We start from the raw sequence: 20,079 nt of genomic DNA, 5'->3' as shown, positions 1-20,079 counted from the left end.
GCTGGTAAGTGAAATTAATTTGATGGGAGATTATGTAGCTGCTTGTTAATGATAATAATAAAAAGCAATGAGAGAGAGAGAGAGAGAGAGAGAGAGAGAGAGAGGAGAGAGAGAGAGAGAGAGAGAGAGAGAGAGAGAGAGAGAGAAACCGATTGTGATAGGTGTTTTCCAAAAAAACTGTTTTGAATATTGATTTATCCGTTTATCAACGGAGCTTCACCCAGAATCAGATTCTGCGGGAAGGAGTTTTAGAGCAGAATTTTTCCGCCAATATTTATGGACTCGGGAAACTCATATGGCATTGTGAACGCTTGAGCATACATACATAACGATACATGCAGTGATACATAGCCAGACTTACAAACACAGTCTTGTTTATCTATAATTTTCTGTGGATGTATGTATGTATGTGAGAGTGTTTTTGAGTGTCTCTGTGTCTTTGTATGTTGCACCAAACGTGTTTTACACACGCTCGAATACTGTATCAGTTTTGATTTTTTATCTTATCACTCACTCTTTCCTGTACTGTTAACAGTCCAATATGTGTTATCATGATAGCTCATGTTCTGTGTTTGAATTTTTGTGATGTTCTTGTTTGTAACTCACTGTATTTAAACTCGAATATTGTTTAATAAACTTTAGTTTCATTCACCTTTCCCCTCAGTTTTAACCTAACTGCTTGTTCGTATATTAGTGACCAGCAGACTGTCCACTGACCCCCCCACCTCCCACCCCCGCTTGACCCCTCACCGCTCTTCCCTACTGCTTGAAGATTCAGCCAACCGAACCTGCCTCTTCGGCACACACCACCTGAATGAAACTACCACCCTTCACAAGCAGGGAAGCGTCCGTTTCATTATTATTATTATTATTATTATTATTATTATTATCAAATGCTGAGCTACAGCCCTAGTTTAAAAAGCAGGATGCTATAAGCCCAAGGGCCCCAACAGGGAAAATAGCCCAGTGAGGAAAGGAAATAAGGAAATACAAAATATTTCAAGAATAGTAACATCATCAAAATAAGTATTTCCTATTTAAAATATAAAAACTTTAACAAAACAAGAGGAAGAGAAGTTATATAGAATAGTGTGCCCGAGTGTACCCTCAAGCAAGAGAACTCTAACCCAAGACAGGGAAAGACCATGGTACAGAGGCTATGGCACTACCCAAGAATAATGGTTTGATTTTGGAGTGTCCTTCTCTTAGAAGAGCCGCTTACCATAGCTGAAGAGTCTCTTCTACACTTACCATGAGGAAAGTAGCCAATGTACAATCAAAGTGCAGTAGTTAACCCCTTGGGTGAAGAAGAATTATTTGGCAATCTCAGTGTTGACAGGTGTATGATGACAGAGGAGAATCTGTAAAGAATAGGCCAGACTATTCGGTGTCTGTGTTGGCAAAGGGAAAGAACCGTAACCGGAGAAAAGGGTCCTATGTAATACTGTCTGGCCAGTCAAAGAACCGCATAACTCTAGCGGTAGTATCTTAACATGCAGATGGTACCCTGGCCTAGCTACTTCCAGCAACCTGAAGTTCAGTTTCGCATCAATGGCGTGACTCATTCAAGCACCAAAGCAGACTATGTTCTCGCTGTGATCCCCAAGGATACTTTCCCGGAAATCTCTGATTGGCTTTGCGAGCAAGGGGACACCCCAATAGCATACAATGCCCTCAAAACCTAACTACTGGATCAGTACTTGCCATTGCCAGCCGCCCATATAGCCAAACATTTGCAACTTTCTCAACAACTATTGGGGGATCAAAAAGCACCACTCGCCCTCAAGGAAATGACCAGTATCACTCACCTGCAACCTGCCGCAGGCACCTACCTTGTGCCCTTTGGGTATGACTCTCCCCCGAACGTGTACGCACTGCCATACACGATGTCAATATTTTGCCCACAAAGGACCTGATGACCAAAGTTGATGCTCGTATGGACAGCTACTTCACCATTAACGTCTCCACTCCTGACGAAGGCAACTATTCAACATCGACCGGAACTGGCATGAATGCGGTAAGACCCAATTTGGCCACCTCGAGATGTGCCAGAGCAGCATCAAAGCCAACCACCACCAACCGCTCGCTCACACTACAACCAATGACCTCTACAGCCACTCACTGACGCCAATTGGCCGCAGTTTTACAACTGCCACTCAGGATTCGGGGCTACTACAAAGAAATATTCGAACGGTTGTCAGTGGCCAAAAAACATGCAAGTAGGCCATCGCTTCTGCCGGTGCATCCCCTGTCACATTTTTTTTTTTTATTTCAGCATGATGCAGGTATTGATGTAAGATTTTTAGTAGACAGGGGAGCTTGCCATTCTCTTCTGCCAAGGCCCCTCTTCAGGACACCACGTAGTCTGTCTAAAACTGCTGACATCCAGCTGGTAGCTAACAACGGATCTGCGATACCCATCTACGGTTACAAGAAACTCACATTATCATTTGGAAGCATCAAATATCACTGGAAGTTTCTTGTTGCTGACGTCACATTGTCAACCTCCTGGTTGATGTCACTCACCAACGGCTAGTCAACTAAGACCCATACTCATGTACACTTCGTCAACATACCCCCTCCGCCCTCCCTCTCCACATCAGTGAACCAACAGATGAATACGCCTACCTTCTCACGTCAGACACGAAAGACTTTCATCCAGAACTTCGCCAAAGGCTAATAGTTCCCGCCAAACACACTATTAAATCACTATGTCAAGATGATGGGGTCCTAGTGTTTGCCAGATTCAGGCGTCTGGCACTGAATCTTTTGGCAGCTGCCAAACAAACGTTCACCGAAGTGAAAGAAACAAATCTTTGCCCAAATGCCTCCAGCCCATTGTTGTCACTATTACACATCGTCCTCAAGAAGGATGGCTCTCTGTGTCTGTGTGGATATGTCAAACATTCGAACATGCAAACAGAACCGGAACACTGCCCACTTCCAAACATAGCCAATGTGACCTCTTACTTTCACAAAGATAAGGTTTTCTCCACACTTGACCTCCTGAAGGAGTATCCTCAGGCACCCATTAACCAAGAGGACATCCCCAAGACCAAACTCACCACCTAATTAGGTACATATTTCTTCAATTACTCCTATTTTGGCCTTCGCAATGCTGGGGGCCCTTTTCAACACCTCTTGGATAGCATCATAGGGGGACCTCCCCTTCTGTGTATGTTACGTGGACGACATACTTGTGTTCTTTTCCTCCAAAGAGAAACACCTCCGTCATCTACGCATCGAGTTCGACCACCTATAACATAAGGGCCTTGTAGTCCGGTATGATATATGTACATTGGGTGGCAACAATGTATCGTTCTTAGGGCACTGCATCCCTCCTAAAAGGGTCCATCCCCTCCCTGAAAAGGTAGCAGCATTTCAGAACTTCCCCACGCCCTTGACTGTCAAAGCACTGTAAGAATTCTTGGCCATGTTCAACTATTATCACCCTTTCCTACCAGCATCAACGTAACTCTTCGTCACCTCTACGCCTCTTTCAATGGCAAGCCAAAAGACCTGAAGTGGGGTACCCTTCAAGAAGTGGCCTTCTTCAAAACAAAGAATTCCATATTAACTACTGCTGCTCCAACTTTTCCCATACCACAAGCACTTCTTCTCTCCACCGATGCCAGCGACATTACCATTACTACAGTAATCAAGCAGGTGGTTAACAGCTTGCTCCGCCCATTAACTTCCTTCAGTAGAAAGCTATCCAAGGTTGAATCCAGCTACTCTACCTTAGAAAGTTAATTGCTGGCGGTTTAATTGGCTCTCTTTCATATATAAACTATAAAAACATCAAAATAACAAGAAAGGAAACAAGATAGAATAGTGTGCCAGAGTGTACCCTCAGACAAGAAGACTCTAACCCAAGACAGTAGAAGACTAGGGTACAGATGGTATGGCACTACCCAAGAATAGAGAATAAAGGTTTGATTTATGAGTGTCATTCATCTAGTTCTGCTTACTATAGTTAAAGAGTCTCTTCTACCCTTACAATGAAGAAAGTAGCCACTGAATAACAACAGTAATTAACCCGTTGAGCAAAGAAGAATGTTTTGGTAATCTCAGTGTTGTCAGATATATGAGGACAGAGGAAAATATAAAAGAATAGGCCAGACTATTTGGTGTATGTGTGGTCAAAAGAAAATTAAGTCTTAACCAGAGAAAGGATTCCAATGTAATACGGTCTGGCCAGTCAAAGCAGCCAATAACTCGCTAACATTAGTATCTCACCGGGTAGCTGGTGCCCTGGCCAACCTACTACCTATATAAATGTAGGTATATATATATATATATATATATATATATATATATATATATATATATATATATATATATATATATATATATATATATATATTTATATATATATATATATATATATATATATATATATATATATATATATATATATATATATATATATATATATATATATATATTTATATATATATATATATATATATATATATATATTTATATATATATATATATATATATATATATATATATATACATATATATATATATATATATATATATATATATATATATATATATATATATATAACAACAAATACATATCTTTTCACTTTGAGAATGGTGGCCTAAGGGCTGATTCACACCTGACACTCACACACACACAGTCACGTGCACGCAATTGATCGTGCTCAAATATTCTTTAATGATAAACAGGCAGAGTATTCAAACCATCCAGTCAATCATTTTCGCTCAACTCCAGTCACGGTCACAGTCAAGCTCACGATCAAAGAAAATGATATTTTGAACGTGCTCAAACTTGAGCAAGAGCTTTACCGGCTAATTCTAGAGCCGAAAAATTACACATGGTTCACCAATGCCAACACAAAACAAACTGAGCTCAGGAGAGCTTGAGCGGCATATGTGAACACGCCAGTAAAATGAGATGAGTGAGAGCTTGACCGTGACGTGAGCGAGAGCGTGAGTGTCAGGTGTGAATCAGCCCTAAGAGTACGCCTTTTATGCCGTGATCACTAAGAATTCTAGGATGCAGGAACTAGTCCTTACCAATAAGGATTAGTGTTTGGAAGGATCATTGTCTAAGAAGTTCAGCAGTCCCTAATGGTCACCATCTAAGTGATGAAAACACCCAACGTTGTTTGTACGATTAATGATACTCGTTTTTTTCCTTTATTTCGTATCTATAATTAAGCAAATACATTGAATGTGAATATAAATTATTACGTTATAAATAAGTAATAATAATAATAATAATAATAATAATAATAATAATAATAATAATAATAATAATAATAATAATAGAATGTCTTTCTCTACTACCATTTCGACTATTCGACTTGCAAACAATCCCCCTTGACAATGATATACCAATCCAATACTAATTAATTGTTAGGCCTATGACATTCAACGCCATATTGACACTCCCATTGTTATTCCTCAATCGGCTAGTTAATCAACCGAACGGTTATCCGGGGCAATGCAATTCCAGCCAAGTCCATTTCATTAGCCGCTTTGTGTTCCCATTTTGCTTTTCTGGTGTGCAACGTTTTTTTGGTCTCTCTCTCTCTCTCTCTCTCTCTCTCTCTCTCTCTCTCTCTCTCTCTCTCTCTCTCTCTCTCTCTCTCTCTTACACGTAGTCCCATGGAAGGGAATAAGGAGAGTTAATCTGCTTACTGTATGCCTTTGGCAGAATATTTCAATGTCATTAAACCTCGTTGATAATCACATTTACCTCAATCCTCTTTTTTTAAGAAAAAAAATCAGATATCTAAATTTAATCGTTTACTTAATAAACGATATAAGTAATATACAACATCAATATTGCTCTACAATCATATTTTATTGTTTCCCAGTTAACACCTCTGTTTTATTTTAAATTTTTAAATCCAGATACTTTGATATCCTATGATGGCTGTCGCTTTCTCATTCTAGTCAAGTCTGTATCTACACTTCCAGAGTCGGTACTTATTCTTGTTTGTTAGTTGAAGCCAAAAGGAAAGTTAACAGAATATCAGAATAACAAGATAATACTGATAAGGAGCACTTCTTTTCAAACTGAATTAGGTGTATATATATATATATATATATATATATATATATATATATATATATATATATATATATATATATATATATATATATATATATATATATATATTATATATACATGTGTGTTTGTATATATATATATATACACACATATATATATATATATATATATATATATATATATATATATATATATATGTATATATATATATATATATATATACATATATATATATATATATATATATATATATATATATATATATATTTAAATATACATGTGTGTTTGTATATATATGTATATATATATATATATATATATATATATATATATATATATATATATATATATATATATATATATATATATACGCGTTTGTGTGTGTATGTCTGAATATACTATAATATATATATATATATATATATATATATATATATATATATATATATATATATATATATATATATACATGAGAGGTCAATTAAGCCATGTAACGACTTATTTGAGCCTATATGTATGGACATAAACAACCGGTGCATATGAATAAAATGTACCTGCAGTCCCTAACCAGGAATGAGGACTTCTGTACTCCATAAATTTCTTAATGTTTTCCATATCTACCAAACTTGCAAAATAGGTATTAACTTGTTAAGAAGTAAAGAGTGTTTACCATATTATCGATCATAGCTATAATTGCCAATTACTCTTTTCTCGTATAAGTCTGCTTGAAATGTTTCTTTCTGGCACCAACAGATTTCCTCACTATTCACTCCCGGTTTTTAATGAACGATTCACTTTTATATATCTTCTTCCTTTTGTAAATTTTCTATTGATTGATCGAATTTTTTGGGGAGATGGGCATCACAACAACAAAAGTTACTGACGTAATTTCTTTAGATATATCAAATATAATCCAACCAAATATTGAAAGGAATTTCATTCTAATAGTGTTTAACAGTGTACGTACAACACATTACCAATCACTAGTAAGAAAAGTATATATTTATACATATATTTCCATAGACACATACAATAATATTTCCTGGTAAAACTACAGGTAAGATGTCACCCAGTGTCCCTTAATAATGGGTAAGAATATCTAGTTTTTTTAAAAATATCATTTGAGACATTAGGGGTATCCTCCTTTTTCCTTTCAATACGTAAACTGAAGGATCCAAGTTTTTGAACGGTTTATCCAACACAGAATTCCATTGCTATCAAAGGACTGTCATAAACCTTGTTTGCATATGCCAACCTCTTTTTTTTTTTTTAATCCAAAGATATTTGTTTTTATATTCTACTATTCACTGTTAAATTTTCAAAATTTCATTTAGATATTTAAGTCAAAACATTGATAAATATAATTAAATTATGTCTCCAAAACGAGTGTTCATCTGTTTTAATATTGCCCAATTTTCAATAATTTTGTTCATATTTTCATCCGATGATAAAAGGCTACCGAACTGTAAAAGAACTGTAATTTCATTAAATGTTTAGTAAGATTTAGATTCAAAATTATGCTTCTCAGTAATGAGTTATTTATTTATGCTGTTCATTGTATCTATTTATTTTGTTTATCTATAAGAGAAAAAGTTGGCATTACCCTTGTCTTTATCTATTCCTCTTTTAAATTACAAATTATCATAAAATTGTATGTACTTAGTCTTTGGAAAACGCTTTATTATTAAAAAAAATTTATTGACCTTACATGTTTATGATTTTTTCTTGCACATCATCCTTCCTTTCACATCATCCTTCCTTTCACTACCTGACAATATTTCCTCAGAAAGTAAAATCTTTTTAACATTTTTCCTTTATCTTTATGGCACTTTTTTTCCCTCTCACTTTGTTTCTTTCAAACCGCTTCCCTTGATTAACAAAGGAAACAATAGCACAGAGAATGGAACCTTCCCCAGTGAAAAAAAAAATGGTCGATGGAACACAAGCGAATTTGGTTTACAGATGTCAGCGAAAATAATATGGTGGAAGTCGTTCAAAACTCTTTCTCTGCCTAACTGCCTATCACCATATAGATGTATCCATAAATTCATAGTTCACAGGGGAGTTTGCCTTACACAATAGCATTATAAGCTTTTATGCTCTCTCTCTCTCTCTCTCTCTCTCTCTCTCTCTCTCTCTCTCTCTCTCTCTCTCTCTCTCTCTCTCTCTCTCTCTCTCTCTCACTCACTTTATTTCTTGAAGAGTGAATTAGAAGGACCAAAATCAAAACTAGACGAGATGTAGAGTAAATAGGATGTAGGGGAGTAATATCAATAATTCACTTTTATAAATAGCGAAGTTATAATATTAAATACCTTAAAAGAAAAGTAGTGTTTTAAGAACTATAGTAATGTAATATGCTAAAACAGGAGGCATTATCTAGTCTTGTTAAGGTATAAAGCAAAAGAAATCAATGCTCAGCTATTTTTGGCCGAAATCATACACAATGTATATTATGCATGGTATAGTACCTTGAAAAAATCAGCATTGGGAGTCTTCTCTTCGGACGGTTCTATTTAGCATTTGCATTTACATAAAAACGTAGTTATAAAGAACATGGAAACGGAAAAGGAAAAGACTTTTATGGCTATAATACATACTTTATACTCATCACGTGATATATATATATACATATATATATATATATATATATATATATATATATATATATATATATATATATATATATACATATACATATATGTGTGTGCAAATACTCTATATATATATATATATATATATATATATATATATATATATATATATATATATATATATATATATATATATACATATACATATATGTGTGTGCATATACTGTATATATATATGTATATATATATATATATATATATATATATATATATATATGTGTGTGTGTGTGTGTGTGTGTGTGTGTGTCGGTGTGGTGTTTGTGTTTGTGTGTCTGTGTGTGTGTTTGTGTACTATCTGTTCTAAGTATGTATATTCATAATCAATCACAAGAAGTTCGTCCATAATCGTCAACTGTTGTGCCTAAACTTCCATTGAACATTATTTTGGAGTATCCATATTCATTTTCAGCCATAGAACTACGTCATTTGCAAACCTTTACTTGTTAAGGTATTCCCCCTAAGGCTAATTTCAAAATTTTCCTAATTTAAACTCTCAAAGACTTATTTTAAACTGCTGTGTATAAATTTAGGAGAGATGGGGTTTCCTGTTTACTCTCTTATTCGTAATTTTCTCATTACCTTTATGAACCTTTAGAGTTTCTGAATTTCCCTTATAGATATCTTAAAGTGTTCTAATATCATATTCATCTATATATATATATATATATATATATATATATATATATATATATATATATTCAAATTCTTTATTTCAGCTGTAGAGCCATATACAAAATATTACAATAAAATTAATAGTTATATACAAATATATCAGGAATAAAACAAAAGGTCTAAACACAGAAAATGTGTTTAGACCACTATCTAAAAACTGATGATTTTTTAAAACTATCACTGTTAAAAATTGCACAAATTAAGTGGTTTTTTTAACTCTTTGCTCTTTGTAACAAGCTTACAATGCATTTTCTCACTAATTCCTCAAATGTTGGTATTCCTAAAGAAACAAAGTGTCCACTTACTCTCGAAAACCTTTCTATTCCCATTAGGTACCTAAAAGAGTCATTGTAACATATCTTAAGTTTTCGTAGGGTTTCCTTTTTACATTTCATTGCCAGAGGCATACAATACAGGGAAGTACAAAAAGATCTGAACAAATGCACTTTTGCCTCATCATTGCACATATGGAAGTTCCTTAGCAACATATTGCCTCGCAAGCATTGCCCTCGATAGAGTGATGCAATATGGTCATCGTCCTTTAGATTGTCATTAATATTCATGCCAAGATATTTACATGACTTAACGACTTCCAACCTGACGTCATTAATATAGAGTGACGGTTCACTAAATGACATAAAATTAGAGGGCTTTATAACAAGAACTTTGGTCTTGTCAGGATTGGCTTCAAGATAATGGTATTTCAAATATTCCATACTTTTATCTGTGAGTATTTGCAACGCTTTTAAAGATGGGGCTAAAAGTATTATATCATCTGCATAAAAGATATGATTCACCTTAACCTCTCCCACTGTACAACCACCTTCCTTGCTGAGGACCTTTGTACTTAAATCATCCACATATACGGCAAACAGAAGTGCTGATAGAACACTACCCTGTCTAATACCACAACTGGGTTTAAAAGGAGAGGAAAGACTATTGCCCCACATTACTCTAAAGTCCTGAGTTTTGTACCAGTACTGTAGCAGTGCTATAATGTAAAAAGGCACACGTCTTCTCTTTAAAATTTGAAATAATCTTTCATGACACACTTTATCGAAAGCCTTGGACATATCCATTGCGCATACAAAAACTGGAGTGTTTTTTGACCTATAAAACTGGCATGTTTGTTTAAAAAGAAAAAGGGCCATATCAGTGCTGTGTTTAGTTTTATAAGCAAATTGATTATCCGAAGTTGTTAACAAGTCTTTGCATCTTTGTAGGATGATGCATTCAAATAACTTAGAAATGATGGAGGCAAGGGCTATTGGACGATAGTTATTCTTATCGGAGAGAGACTTATGGTAATCCTTAACTAAATTCAGAATTTTTATTTCAGTCAGATTTTTTGATACGAAGTGATGTCTGCACAAACAAGTGAACAAAAGTGACAGATGCACATACAGAGTTGGATGGGCATATCTTAAGTGATTCCCTGTGATTCCATCCAGGCCCGGGGCACTATTTAACGAAAGGGATTTTAAAGCATCTTGAACGTCTTTAACGGAAACAATTGGCATGATGCTTTCTTCATCTTCATTTTCCATCGATAAAGACATTTTTGGATGGTTTGTGCCTTCCATAATATGACTATAATGATTCTTCCAACCTTCTGCTATGTTTGACTCTCCCCTTATTCCATCAATACTAACCGGTAGTTTAGTAGTTTTCTTTCTTATTTTGTTTATTGTTTTCCAAGGATTTCTCCTGCTCATATCTCTAGCTATTTTTTCCTTTGTTGTTTTATTGACCGTCTTCTTGCAGACTTTGAGTGCTTTTTTTAAATTTCGTTCAGACAGGACCATCTCGTCGTATTGCACACCCGATCTCGGCATTCCCATTTCCTTCCATAATAAATACTTTTGTCTGGCTGTAAAGTGGTGTAATTTGACGTTTTCATTCCAGCCTGGTATTTCATGACTTTTATGTACCTCCCCGGTATTTTTTGTATCCCCACTCTTAATCAATGCCTCAACAAGATCGACAGCAAATGTTTCAATTAGAAATACATGGTTTCTGTCCCTGCATCCCCCTGTTCTACAGACAATTGCCTCAACTGGAAGCTCTATTTCTTTTAGTGTCTTCTCGCTTCGAACTTTATATTCATCATTATTTCTAACCTCGTAAGTTATTCTGCGATTATTGGTCCTTGCTACTCTGTATGCTGAAAAATTTCGTACACAAAGTTTAAAACCCAGAGGCCTGTGGTCTGAGCCTATCTCCTCGTAAAAAACTTTAAAACATCGAAGTGCACTCAAGAGGGAGTCAGGGCACACGTCATGGTCCAGCCACCTCGTGTGACCCGTAGCATCGCTTACCCACGTATGGGCATCCTGTGGTAATGAAGTGATGTCGGCTGCACAGCAGTCGTATTCATCACACCACCCAAATAATTCTGCACCAAATTCTGATGAAATGTGAGCGTTAAAATCCCCTACAGCAATAACATGATCATTCTGATGTTCTTCAAACAGACATTTAATTTTCCCTAATTCATTTAAGTATTCCTCAGTATTAGAACCGTTATAATAGGGAATATAACAATTGATAACCCTTATCGTGCTACCACCCAAACTAATATCTATACATAAAAAGCGTTCATCTCTTGTGGGTATTTTCCTGACATACGGAGAGATCTCCTCATGAACTAAAAAAGCTAGTCCCCCATATGGCCTTCCTCTCACCAGAGCTTGGCTTAGGTCTACTGGTGACGACGATATGGAATCAAACTTAATATCAATATTGTTTAAAAAGTTACTCTCCTGTTGTGGCAAAAATGTTTCTTGCAATGCTATTATCTTATAGTTATTACATAAATTTTTTACAACATGTACATTTTTCCTGACAAATCTACAATTAAAAGTTGCTATATTAATTGAAGCCATGATTAATTTCTTTTTTCGTACCATTTCCTTACCATTACGCCTTTTGGCCAATTAACAGACTGAAAAAGGTTAGATACTTTACATTTATATAAATATATATATATATATATATATATATATATATATATATATATATATATATATATATATATATATATACATATATATATACAGTATATATATATATATGTGTGTATATATATAAATAAATATATATATATATATATATATATATATATATATATATATATATACATATATAAATATATATATGCATATACATATATATGCATATACATATATATATATATATATATATATATATATATATATATATATATATATATATATGTATATATACATATATAAATATATATATGCATATACATATATATGCATATACATATATATATATATATATATATATATATATATATATATTAATATATACATATATATATATATGGCATTATATATCTATATATATTTATATATATACACACACACACATATACATATATATATATATATATATATATATATGTATATATATACATATATATATATATATATAAATGTATGTATATATATATATATATATATATATATATATATATATATATATATATATATGTGTGTGTGTGTGTGTGTGTGTATTTGTATGTATAGATATACATATGTTCCTAAATTGATTATAGCCATTTTTAAATAGCTTTTCTTCAAATGATATTCAATTCATTTTCGGCGAAAAGATATCTAAAAAAAGATCTAAAACTACCATTTTATTTGACCCCACTGTTTAAGTTTCTTAATAGTCATTACTGGTCATGGTTTTTCTTTCCCCAATTGATGAAATTTTATATCCCTTACATATACATGTGAGTGTGTATGTTTATGTGAATTCATATATTATAAGGGACATTGGATCAAGAAGGTCTATCAACTGAACAAATGTCTAATTAGATAGACGTAGCTTTAATTACATTGTCGTGGAAAGTGTTTGGTTGATCAATTTATGAAAGATATAAAATTTTGAAATATTAGAGAATGACATATATTTATTTAGTAAAAGTTCAAACTGTTTTGTGGAATTGCAATAAAACTACAATATTGATACAATACTTGTAGAAGCCTCAGTTATATCTTATAAAGCAAAGGAAGAAATGTAGGAAGTGTTTAGGAGTTGAATGAAATTGAATAGTAAAGAAAGGTAGAAACTTTAGAGAAGGACCAGGATTCTATCAATGGGAGTAGTGAATGGATATATATCAATCTTTTGAATGGATTAGTATGCGTAAAAGGACACATAGGAACCTCTTGAGATGTTTCATTCTTTTGGAAAGACCAGAAGATGAAATGTTGCCTTTCTGAAAGGAATATACGATTCGAGAGTCTAAAGAGTAAGAAGTGATGTGTAGATGATAAGAAAGAGTTTCTAGAAAAAGAAGAGTAAAGAAAAAATATAAGAAAATATACATATTCATTAAAGTGAGATATAAGCATCTAGGAAGCAGGAAACAGTTAAATGGCCCTTGGTCTGTGTGTATGTGAATGCATGTCTGTCTTTGTGTGTATGGTGGAGTTCTGTCGTTCTCCACATGTTCCATCTAAGTTGGTGTATTTTTTATAAGGCAAATACAGAAAGATTAAGAAGTTCAAAGTTAATGCAAATGCTTTACTGTTCAGCAAGTAGCCTCAATTCTTGTTTACTCGTATCACGTATCTATCAAATATCAATATTCATCCTAATCAATATGCGCTTTGAAATGTAGAAAACACTCTTTAAATGAAAGTTGAATAAAATGCTAATGATATTGATAACAATAATAATAATGATAATAAAGGAAAATCCATAGCCCCATAACCCTAAATGTATAAGGTAGATTACCCGGTTATATGCATGTAAACAAACTTAATGAATTGCATAATCATTTACTTTCAGGTCTACAGTCATCATTTTCTTTTATCCCGGGATCCTACTAACTATCCTGCTACACAATTATTTCAAAAATTGAGTAGAATCTAAAAGATGGTATAAATTACTAACTAGCATTCATGAATTATGAATCATGGGCTTTGGTAAATACTCGTGCATTAACCGCTGATTTAATAAGAAAGAAACTATATTTACTAAATACTTCCTCTCAGACTGTATAACATAACTTAAACTTCATAACTTGCAGTGAAAGTCCCAAGAGAATTGAGGACATGAACGTTTTGTGAAACGTTTTGCTTTATTCCTAGCTTCCTTCATTCCACTTTCGAGTATGAAGACCAAACTTCGTTATGGTAGTTAACCATATTGCTGATATTAACTTGGTTATGCCAAGAGTTACAGAATGCGGTCAAATTAAGGGGAAATCATTTTTAGTTCAACTTTTCTTGTAATACACTTAGATGCTTTTTGGCATGTATTTATTGAATGGGCTTTACTAAATATTTTGTTTTATTATTGTTTTATCTTTAAGTGGATGTAGAAAGATATAAAAAGCCTATATAAGAATAGGGATTGTTATATAGAGAATTCCTGACAAAGTAATTAGTTATTAGCTGAAACACACACACACACACACACACACATATATATATATATATATATATATATATATATATATATATATATATATATGCATATATGCATATATATATATATATATATATATATATATATATATACATATATATATATTATATATATTATATATATATTTATATATATATACATAAGGGATTTTGACATAGAGAAAATATATTTTAGGGAAGATAGCCATATCGTCCTGATAGGAGACAACCATATCCGATCAGGGTAAGGCTCATACTTTACTGGTGAAAGCTGCCAAACAACAGTCGAATTTACCAATACTCAGCTTCCTGTTTTCGGCAGGAAGCAAGCGACCTTTTTAGCTACGAAGGACACTGTTTTTTCCCTTTGCCTCGAAAATTCTGGAGGCAGTCAAGAAGGCAGTACTGGAAGGTAAGTGTCTAACTATGCTAGAGGAGTACAAGCCCGTTTATCTTGCTTTCCAGTGTGATTCCGACAGTTGAGAAGAAGCCCAACATACCTTTACAATTGGCAAACTAGATAGGGATATAGGATGTAAGCAGTTTATTATCTTTTTAAATCGGAATTGGAGTAAAAAGAAAGACTAGGAGCTTCCTTGTCACACCAGTCTTACTTTGAAATGCTCATTAGGAACTATTTGAAAACTGACCTCCTCATGGTTCTAGCCAAGACTTATCAAGTTACTTTCCATCGTGATCTGCATGGGTTCTTTCTAGCCAGGAGAGCATGCAGGGAGCACGTCCTAGCAGCGGCAACTATTGGTCATGGACATAAAAAGTTGATTGACGACTCTAACATTTGGGGGGAAATCTGTTTCCCCATGGGGTGGTGTAAGAAGTTATGGTCAAGGAAATATAGGAAGAACAAATAAAGGAGCAGGTCCTTCAAAACAACAATGAGGAGCTTCTGATAAGGGTAAGACTCTATCGCTTCAGGGATCAATGGAACTTCGGTCCTTGGGCTCAACTTAATCACATTGTCTTTACCATAACATGGTAGGCTGTGATGATAACTTCCTGGTTCCAATACGGTTTTACAAAACTTTCAATACTTCACTTATGGAATTGGACTTTTATCCCATATAGTTGTATTTACAATGAAAAACATACCCTCATTAAACACAATAATTATGGAAATTTTCAATCTCTCATACAATTAGTGGGATTAGAACAATAGCACCTATATGGTTAGATTCTTACGTGAAAAAACTGAGAATTTTTTATTCTCTGGTATACTTCCTTCAGAATGACATGGCTCGAGGCTACCCCCCCCCCCCCCCCAAAAGCGATTTTGACATAGGGCAAATCTATTTTAGGTGAGATAGCCATATCATCCTTATGAACCCACCTGTTACTTTTTGTCCTCTCCAAAATCTCAGTGTGATTCCATATTTCTTTAAATGGGCGCTGCTGGAATGGCGACCAGCGTATGTACATACATTACCACACTGGTATAGCAGTTGTAACCGCTCTCCAACATTACCGATCCTATCCCATATCCTTCTAGAAAGGGTTAGCTCTATTCCATGAAGGATAGACATGGGTATATTTAAACACGTCCCTGTTACATACACGATATCTTTTGGTATATTCGCTCCGGGGAAGTAACCCCATGATACTCTACAGGTAAAATTCTCTGGCTTATTACTCGAAGAAATATCCTAAGTAAAAAGCTGCTTAGAGGAACTACCATATGTGTGTGTATATATATATATATATATATATATATATATATATATTATATAATATATATATATATATATATATATATATATATATATTTATAAATATTTATATATATATGTAGATCCTCATAGGTTTGCTGAAGGTAATCATCTGTTCCCTAGTTTGCAAATTGGTTTTCGTAAAGGCCTTGGAGCATATGATGCCCTTCTTACAATCTCCATTGCTGTACAGAAATCCCTTGATTGTGGTCAGGTATTTCGTTTGATTGGCCTTGATTTTAGTGTTGCCTTTGACTGTGATAATCTTGAGGCCCTTGTTTTCAAACACAACCAGTTGGGATTAGGTGGGTTGTTTCTGAGCATCATTATTGAATTTTTAAATAATAGATCGCAAAGAGTTGTTGTTGATGGGCACCACAGTGAGTATAAGAATGTAGTGTTCTTGGTCCATTACTTTTCATACTAAATACACATGACATGTGGTTTGGTCTGGAAAACAAGCTTGTTGCATATGCAGATATTGTTACTCTCTTGGCATCAATTCCATCTCCTGAATGTAGATCTGGACTATTATCCCTGTTGGAGCCCTTGGGCTTTTCCAACTAGTGTTGTAACTGAGCTAGTAATGATAACAATAATATATATTTATATATATATATATATATATATATATATACACATGAACAAGTCTATATGAACAAGTGGGTGCGAATTGCAAACTTACCTTACATTTGACAGGTCGAAAATCAGTCCAAGTTCACCATGCTAAAGGACTTAGTGCATCGATATCCCCCTCCCCAAAGGGGTGAATGTAGATAGATAGATAGATAGATAGATGTAAAACAGATAAAGTTCTAGCACTGATCTTTCATGATTGTATGTTTAAGGTCACCGAACCTAGAGTCCGGCTTTTCTGATCACTAATCAAAGTTTTTACCGCATTTACTACAAATGACCTTTATTTCGTGGAATGCCTTAACTAAAAAAAGGAAAAGAAAATAGTAGCAAAAAATCCACTACCGAAAAAAGAATTCCTTTGTGATATAGCGAATGACAATGTGTGAACTCGCTAGTAAATTGCCACTTCTGAATAAGAGGCCCGTCTCCATGGACAACTGTCTAGTTGATCAATTTGTCAATAAATTCGTGGCAATCGGAAAGGCGAAGTTGCACCACCGGTCCTCGAACTATCAATCAACCGTCGCTGAAAATAGATTCCAGTGAGTACATCTCGCTCACCTTTCTAATATTTTTTTCAATTGTTTTTGAAAATTGGAAGGGTGCTGGATATGGACCTTTTCAATCCAATGATTTGTTTTATATTCCCATCGCAATTGAAAGATGTAAGGATTTTTTGCTACATGTTTATAAAACATGCAGTGTACAAATACTGAATGGGGACATTTATTCGTTAGGCACATTCACTAAAAGATATACACACAATTAGACACACACACTCACACACACACACATATATATATATAAATAAATAAATATATATATATATATATATATATATATTTAAATATATATATATATATAAATATATATATATATATATATATGTATGTATATATACATATATATATGTTTATATATGTATATATATATATATATATATATATCCAAATAAGCCATACATATTTTTTTTGGCTTATTTGAATATGAAAAACACGTCAAAATGTGCAAAATTTATCATATATATATATATATATATATATAAATTATATATATATATATTTATATATATATACATGTATATACATGTGTGTATATATACTGTACATATATATACATATATATATATATATATATATATGTATAATATATATATATATATATATATTTATGTATATATATACATATATATATATATATATACTGTATATATATATATATATATATAATTATATGTACATATATATATATATATATACATACATACATACGCATATACATATATATATATATATATATATTTATTCAACACTAGAAAGGAATACAATTTAACCATAAAAGAAACCCCTTCTGGTACGAATCAGGTTGATAAGTCATTGGTTTTAATTAAATTTGCACCATTTGGTGTAGACGCAACAGTCACTCATTGTCTATAGGAAAGAATAAGCCCTTTTTGGATGATGTGTTTGGCAGTAAGCATAGTAATGAGAAACCTGATCTTCTTTATTCATGTTCTCTTAAGGCTAAACTAAATAGTTTAACTGGTCGATCTAGTGAAATTAAAGTTCTCTTGATGCACCGTGATCCTTATAGAAGTGTAGACCCGAATGGTATTTTTTCGTTGTGTTTTATAAGGACTCCAGATTTCTTATTTCCAAACTTATATATTTTCCGCAAGTTACCAAGCAGAGATTCTTTGAGCACTTGTTGGAGCATTGGTAATGTTACTCCCTTATGTAAACGCGTTTTTGTTGACTCAAATTAACCTGATTATCTCCCAATATCTTCCATAATATCTAAATAGGTTTGCTGAAGATAATCATATGTTCCCTTTTTAGAAATTTGGCTTTCGTAAAGACCTTTTTTACAATCTTCAATGCTGTACAAAATCCATTGATTGTGGTCAGGAAGCTCGTATGATTAACCTTGATTTTAGTGTTGCCTTTGACTGTGTTCATTATAAGGCCCTTGTTTTCAAACCCAAGCAGTTAGGAGTAGGTGGATGTTTTTAAGCATCATTATTGAATTTTTAAGTATTAGATCGTAAAGAGTTGCACCAGAGTGAATATATCAATGTGATATCTAATGTTTCTCAGGGGTAGTGTTTACATTAGTTCTATCTCCTGAATGTATATCTAGGGTTGCTTAATCTCTTTGTAGAGATATAGCTAAAATTAGGCCTTTGCAAAAAAAAAATTGTTTGTTGAGAAACTCTTTCAAGATTTTCGGTGATCGGTCTATTCTGAAAAAGTGTTTTAATTCTTTCATTCTGCCTTCTTTAAAGTATTGTTCTCCTGTCTGGTCTTCAGCTGCTGATACTCATCTTCATTTGTTGGACAGGAACTTAAGGTCTATTAAATGTATCATAAGATATTTCTTAATTCAGACCATCCTTTGCATTCAGATCTCCCCGAAGAGTATAACCCTATTCGTAATATTAAATATACAGTTAATAGTTAGGTCTTCTCCACCATACGGCTCAATACTGCAGAGTATTCTAGAAGTTTTAATCATAGGTGTGGCCAAGTTGACGAATGATCTTCCTAATATGGTTGTTGAATCGCTGGAACTTCAAAAGTTCAAACTTTCAGCCATTTTTTTTTATGTTAAATAAGCTAACATAAGTCCCCTTTTTATAGTTTACAGATGAAAGATCTGTTTTAATGATTTTACTCTTCTTGAAATATTTTATTTCAATTATTCATTATTTTTCTTGTAGGTTTTATTTTCTTATTTTCTTTCCTTAATGAACTATTTTTACCTGTTTGAGCTTTTAGGCTTCTAGCACGCCACTTTCCCAACTAGGGTTATAGCTTAGCTTGTAATGATATATGTAAACATATATATATATATATATATATATGTATATGTACATATATGTATAAATA

The 20,079-nt window shown here is 33.3% G+C and overlaps 1 protein-coding gene across 1 annotated transcript; it reads left to right on the top strand.

Annotated features, from left to right (window-relative positions):
- Nucleotides 1–1,915: 1,915 nt before the first annotated feature.
- On the top strand, nucleotides 1,916–3,072 carry LOC137652796 (uncharacterized). The gene is made up of 3 exons (XM_068386204.1): nucleotides 1,916–2,017; nucleotides 2,276–2,511; nucleotides 2,604–3,072. The coding sequence occupies exons 1-3, from the start codon at nucleotides 1,916–1,918 to the stop codon at nucleotides 3,070–3,072; spliced, it is 807 nt and encodes a 268-aa protein (XP_068242305.1).
- The last annotated feature ends 17,007 nt before the right edge of the window (nucleotides 3,073–20,079 follow it).

The sequence above is a fragment of the Palaemon carinicauda genome, chromosome 14 (assembly GCF_036898095.1).
Source record: "Palaemon carinicauda isolate YSFRI2023 chromosome 14, ASM3689809v2, whole genome shotgun sequence".
NCBI lineage: Eukaryota > Metazoa > Arthropoda > Malacostraca > Decapoda > Palaemonidae > Palaemon > Palaemon carinicauda.
The sequence above is the reverse complement of the archived record's forward strand: the minus strand, read 5'-3'. Positions and strand labels throughout refer to the sequence as shown.

What these genes read in the sequence shown, in the direction of transcription:
- LOC137652796 (XM_068386204.1), top strand. Translation starts at nt 1,916, where the DNA reads ATGACCAAAGTTGATGCTCGTATGGACAGCTACTTCACCATTAACGTC. An exon ending in CCGGAACTGGCATGAATGCG is followed by an intron (nt 2,018 to 2,275) that starts GTAAGACCCAAT and finishes TTTTTATTTCAG; the next exon opens with CATGATGCAGGTATTGATGT. An exon ending in GTCACATTGTCAACCTCCTG is followed by an intron (nt 2,512 to 2,603) that starts GTTGATGTCACT and finishes TCTCCACATCAG; the next exon opens with TGAACCAACAGATGAATACG.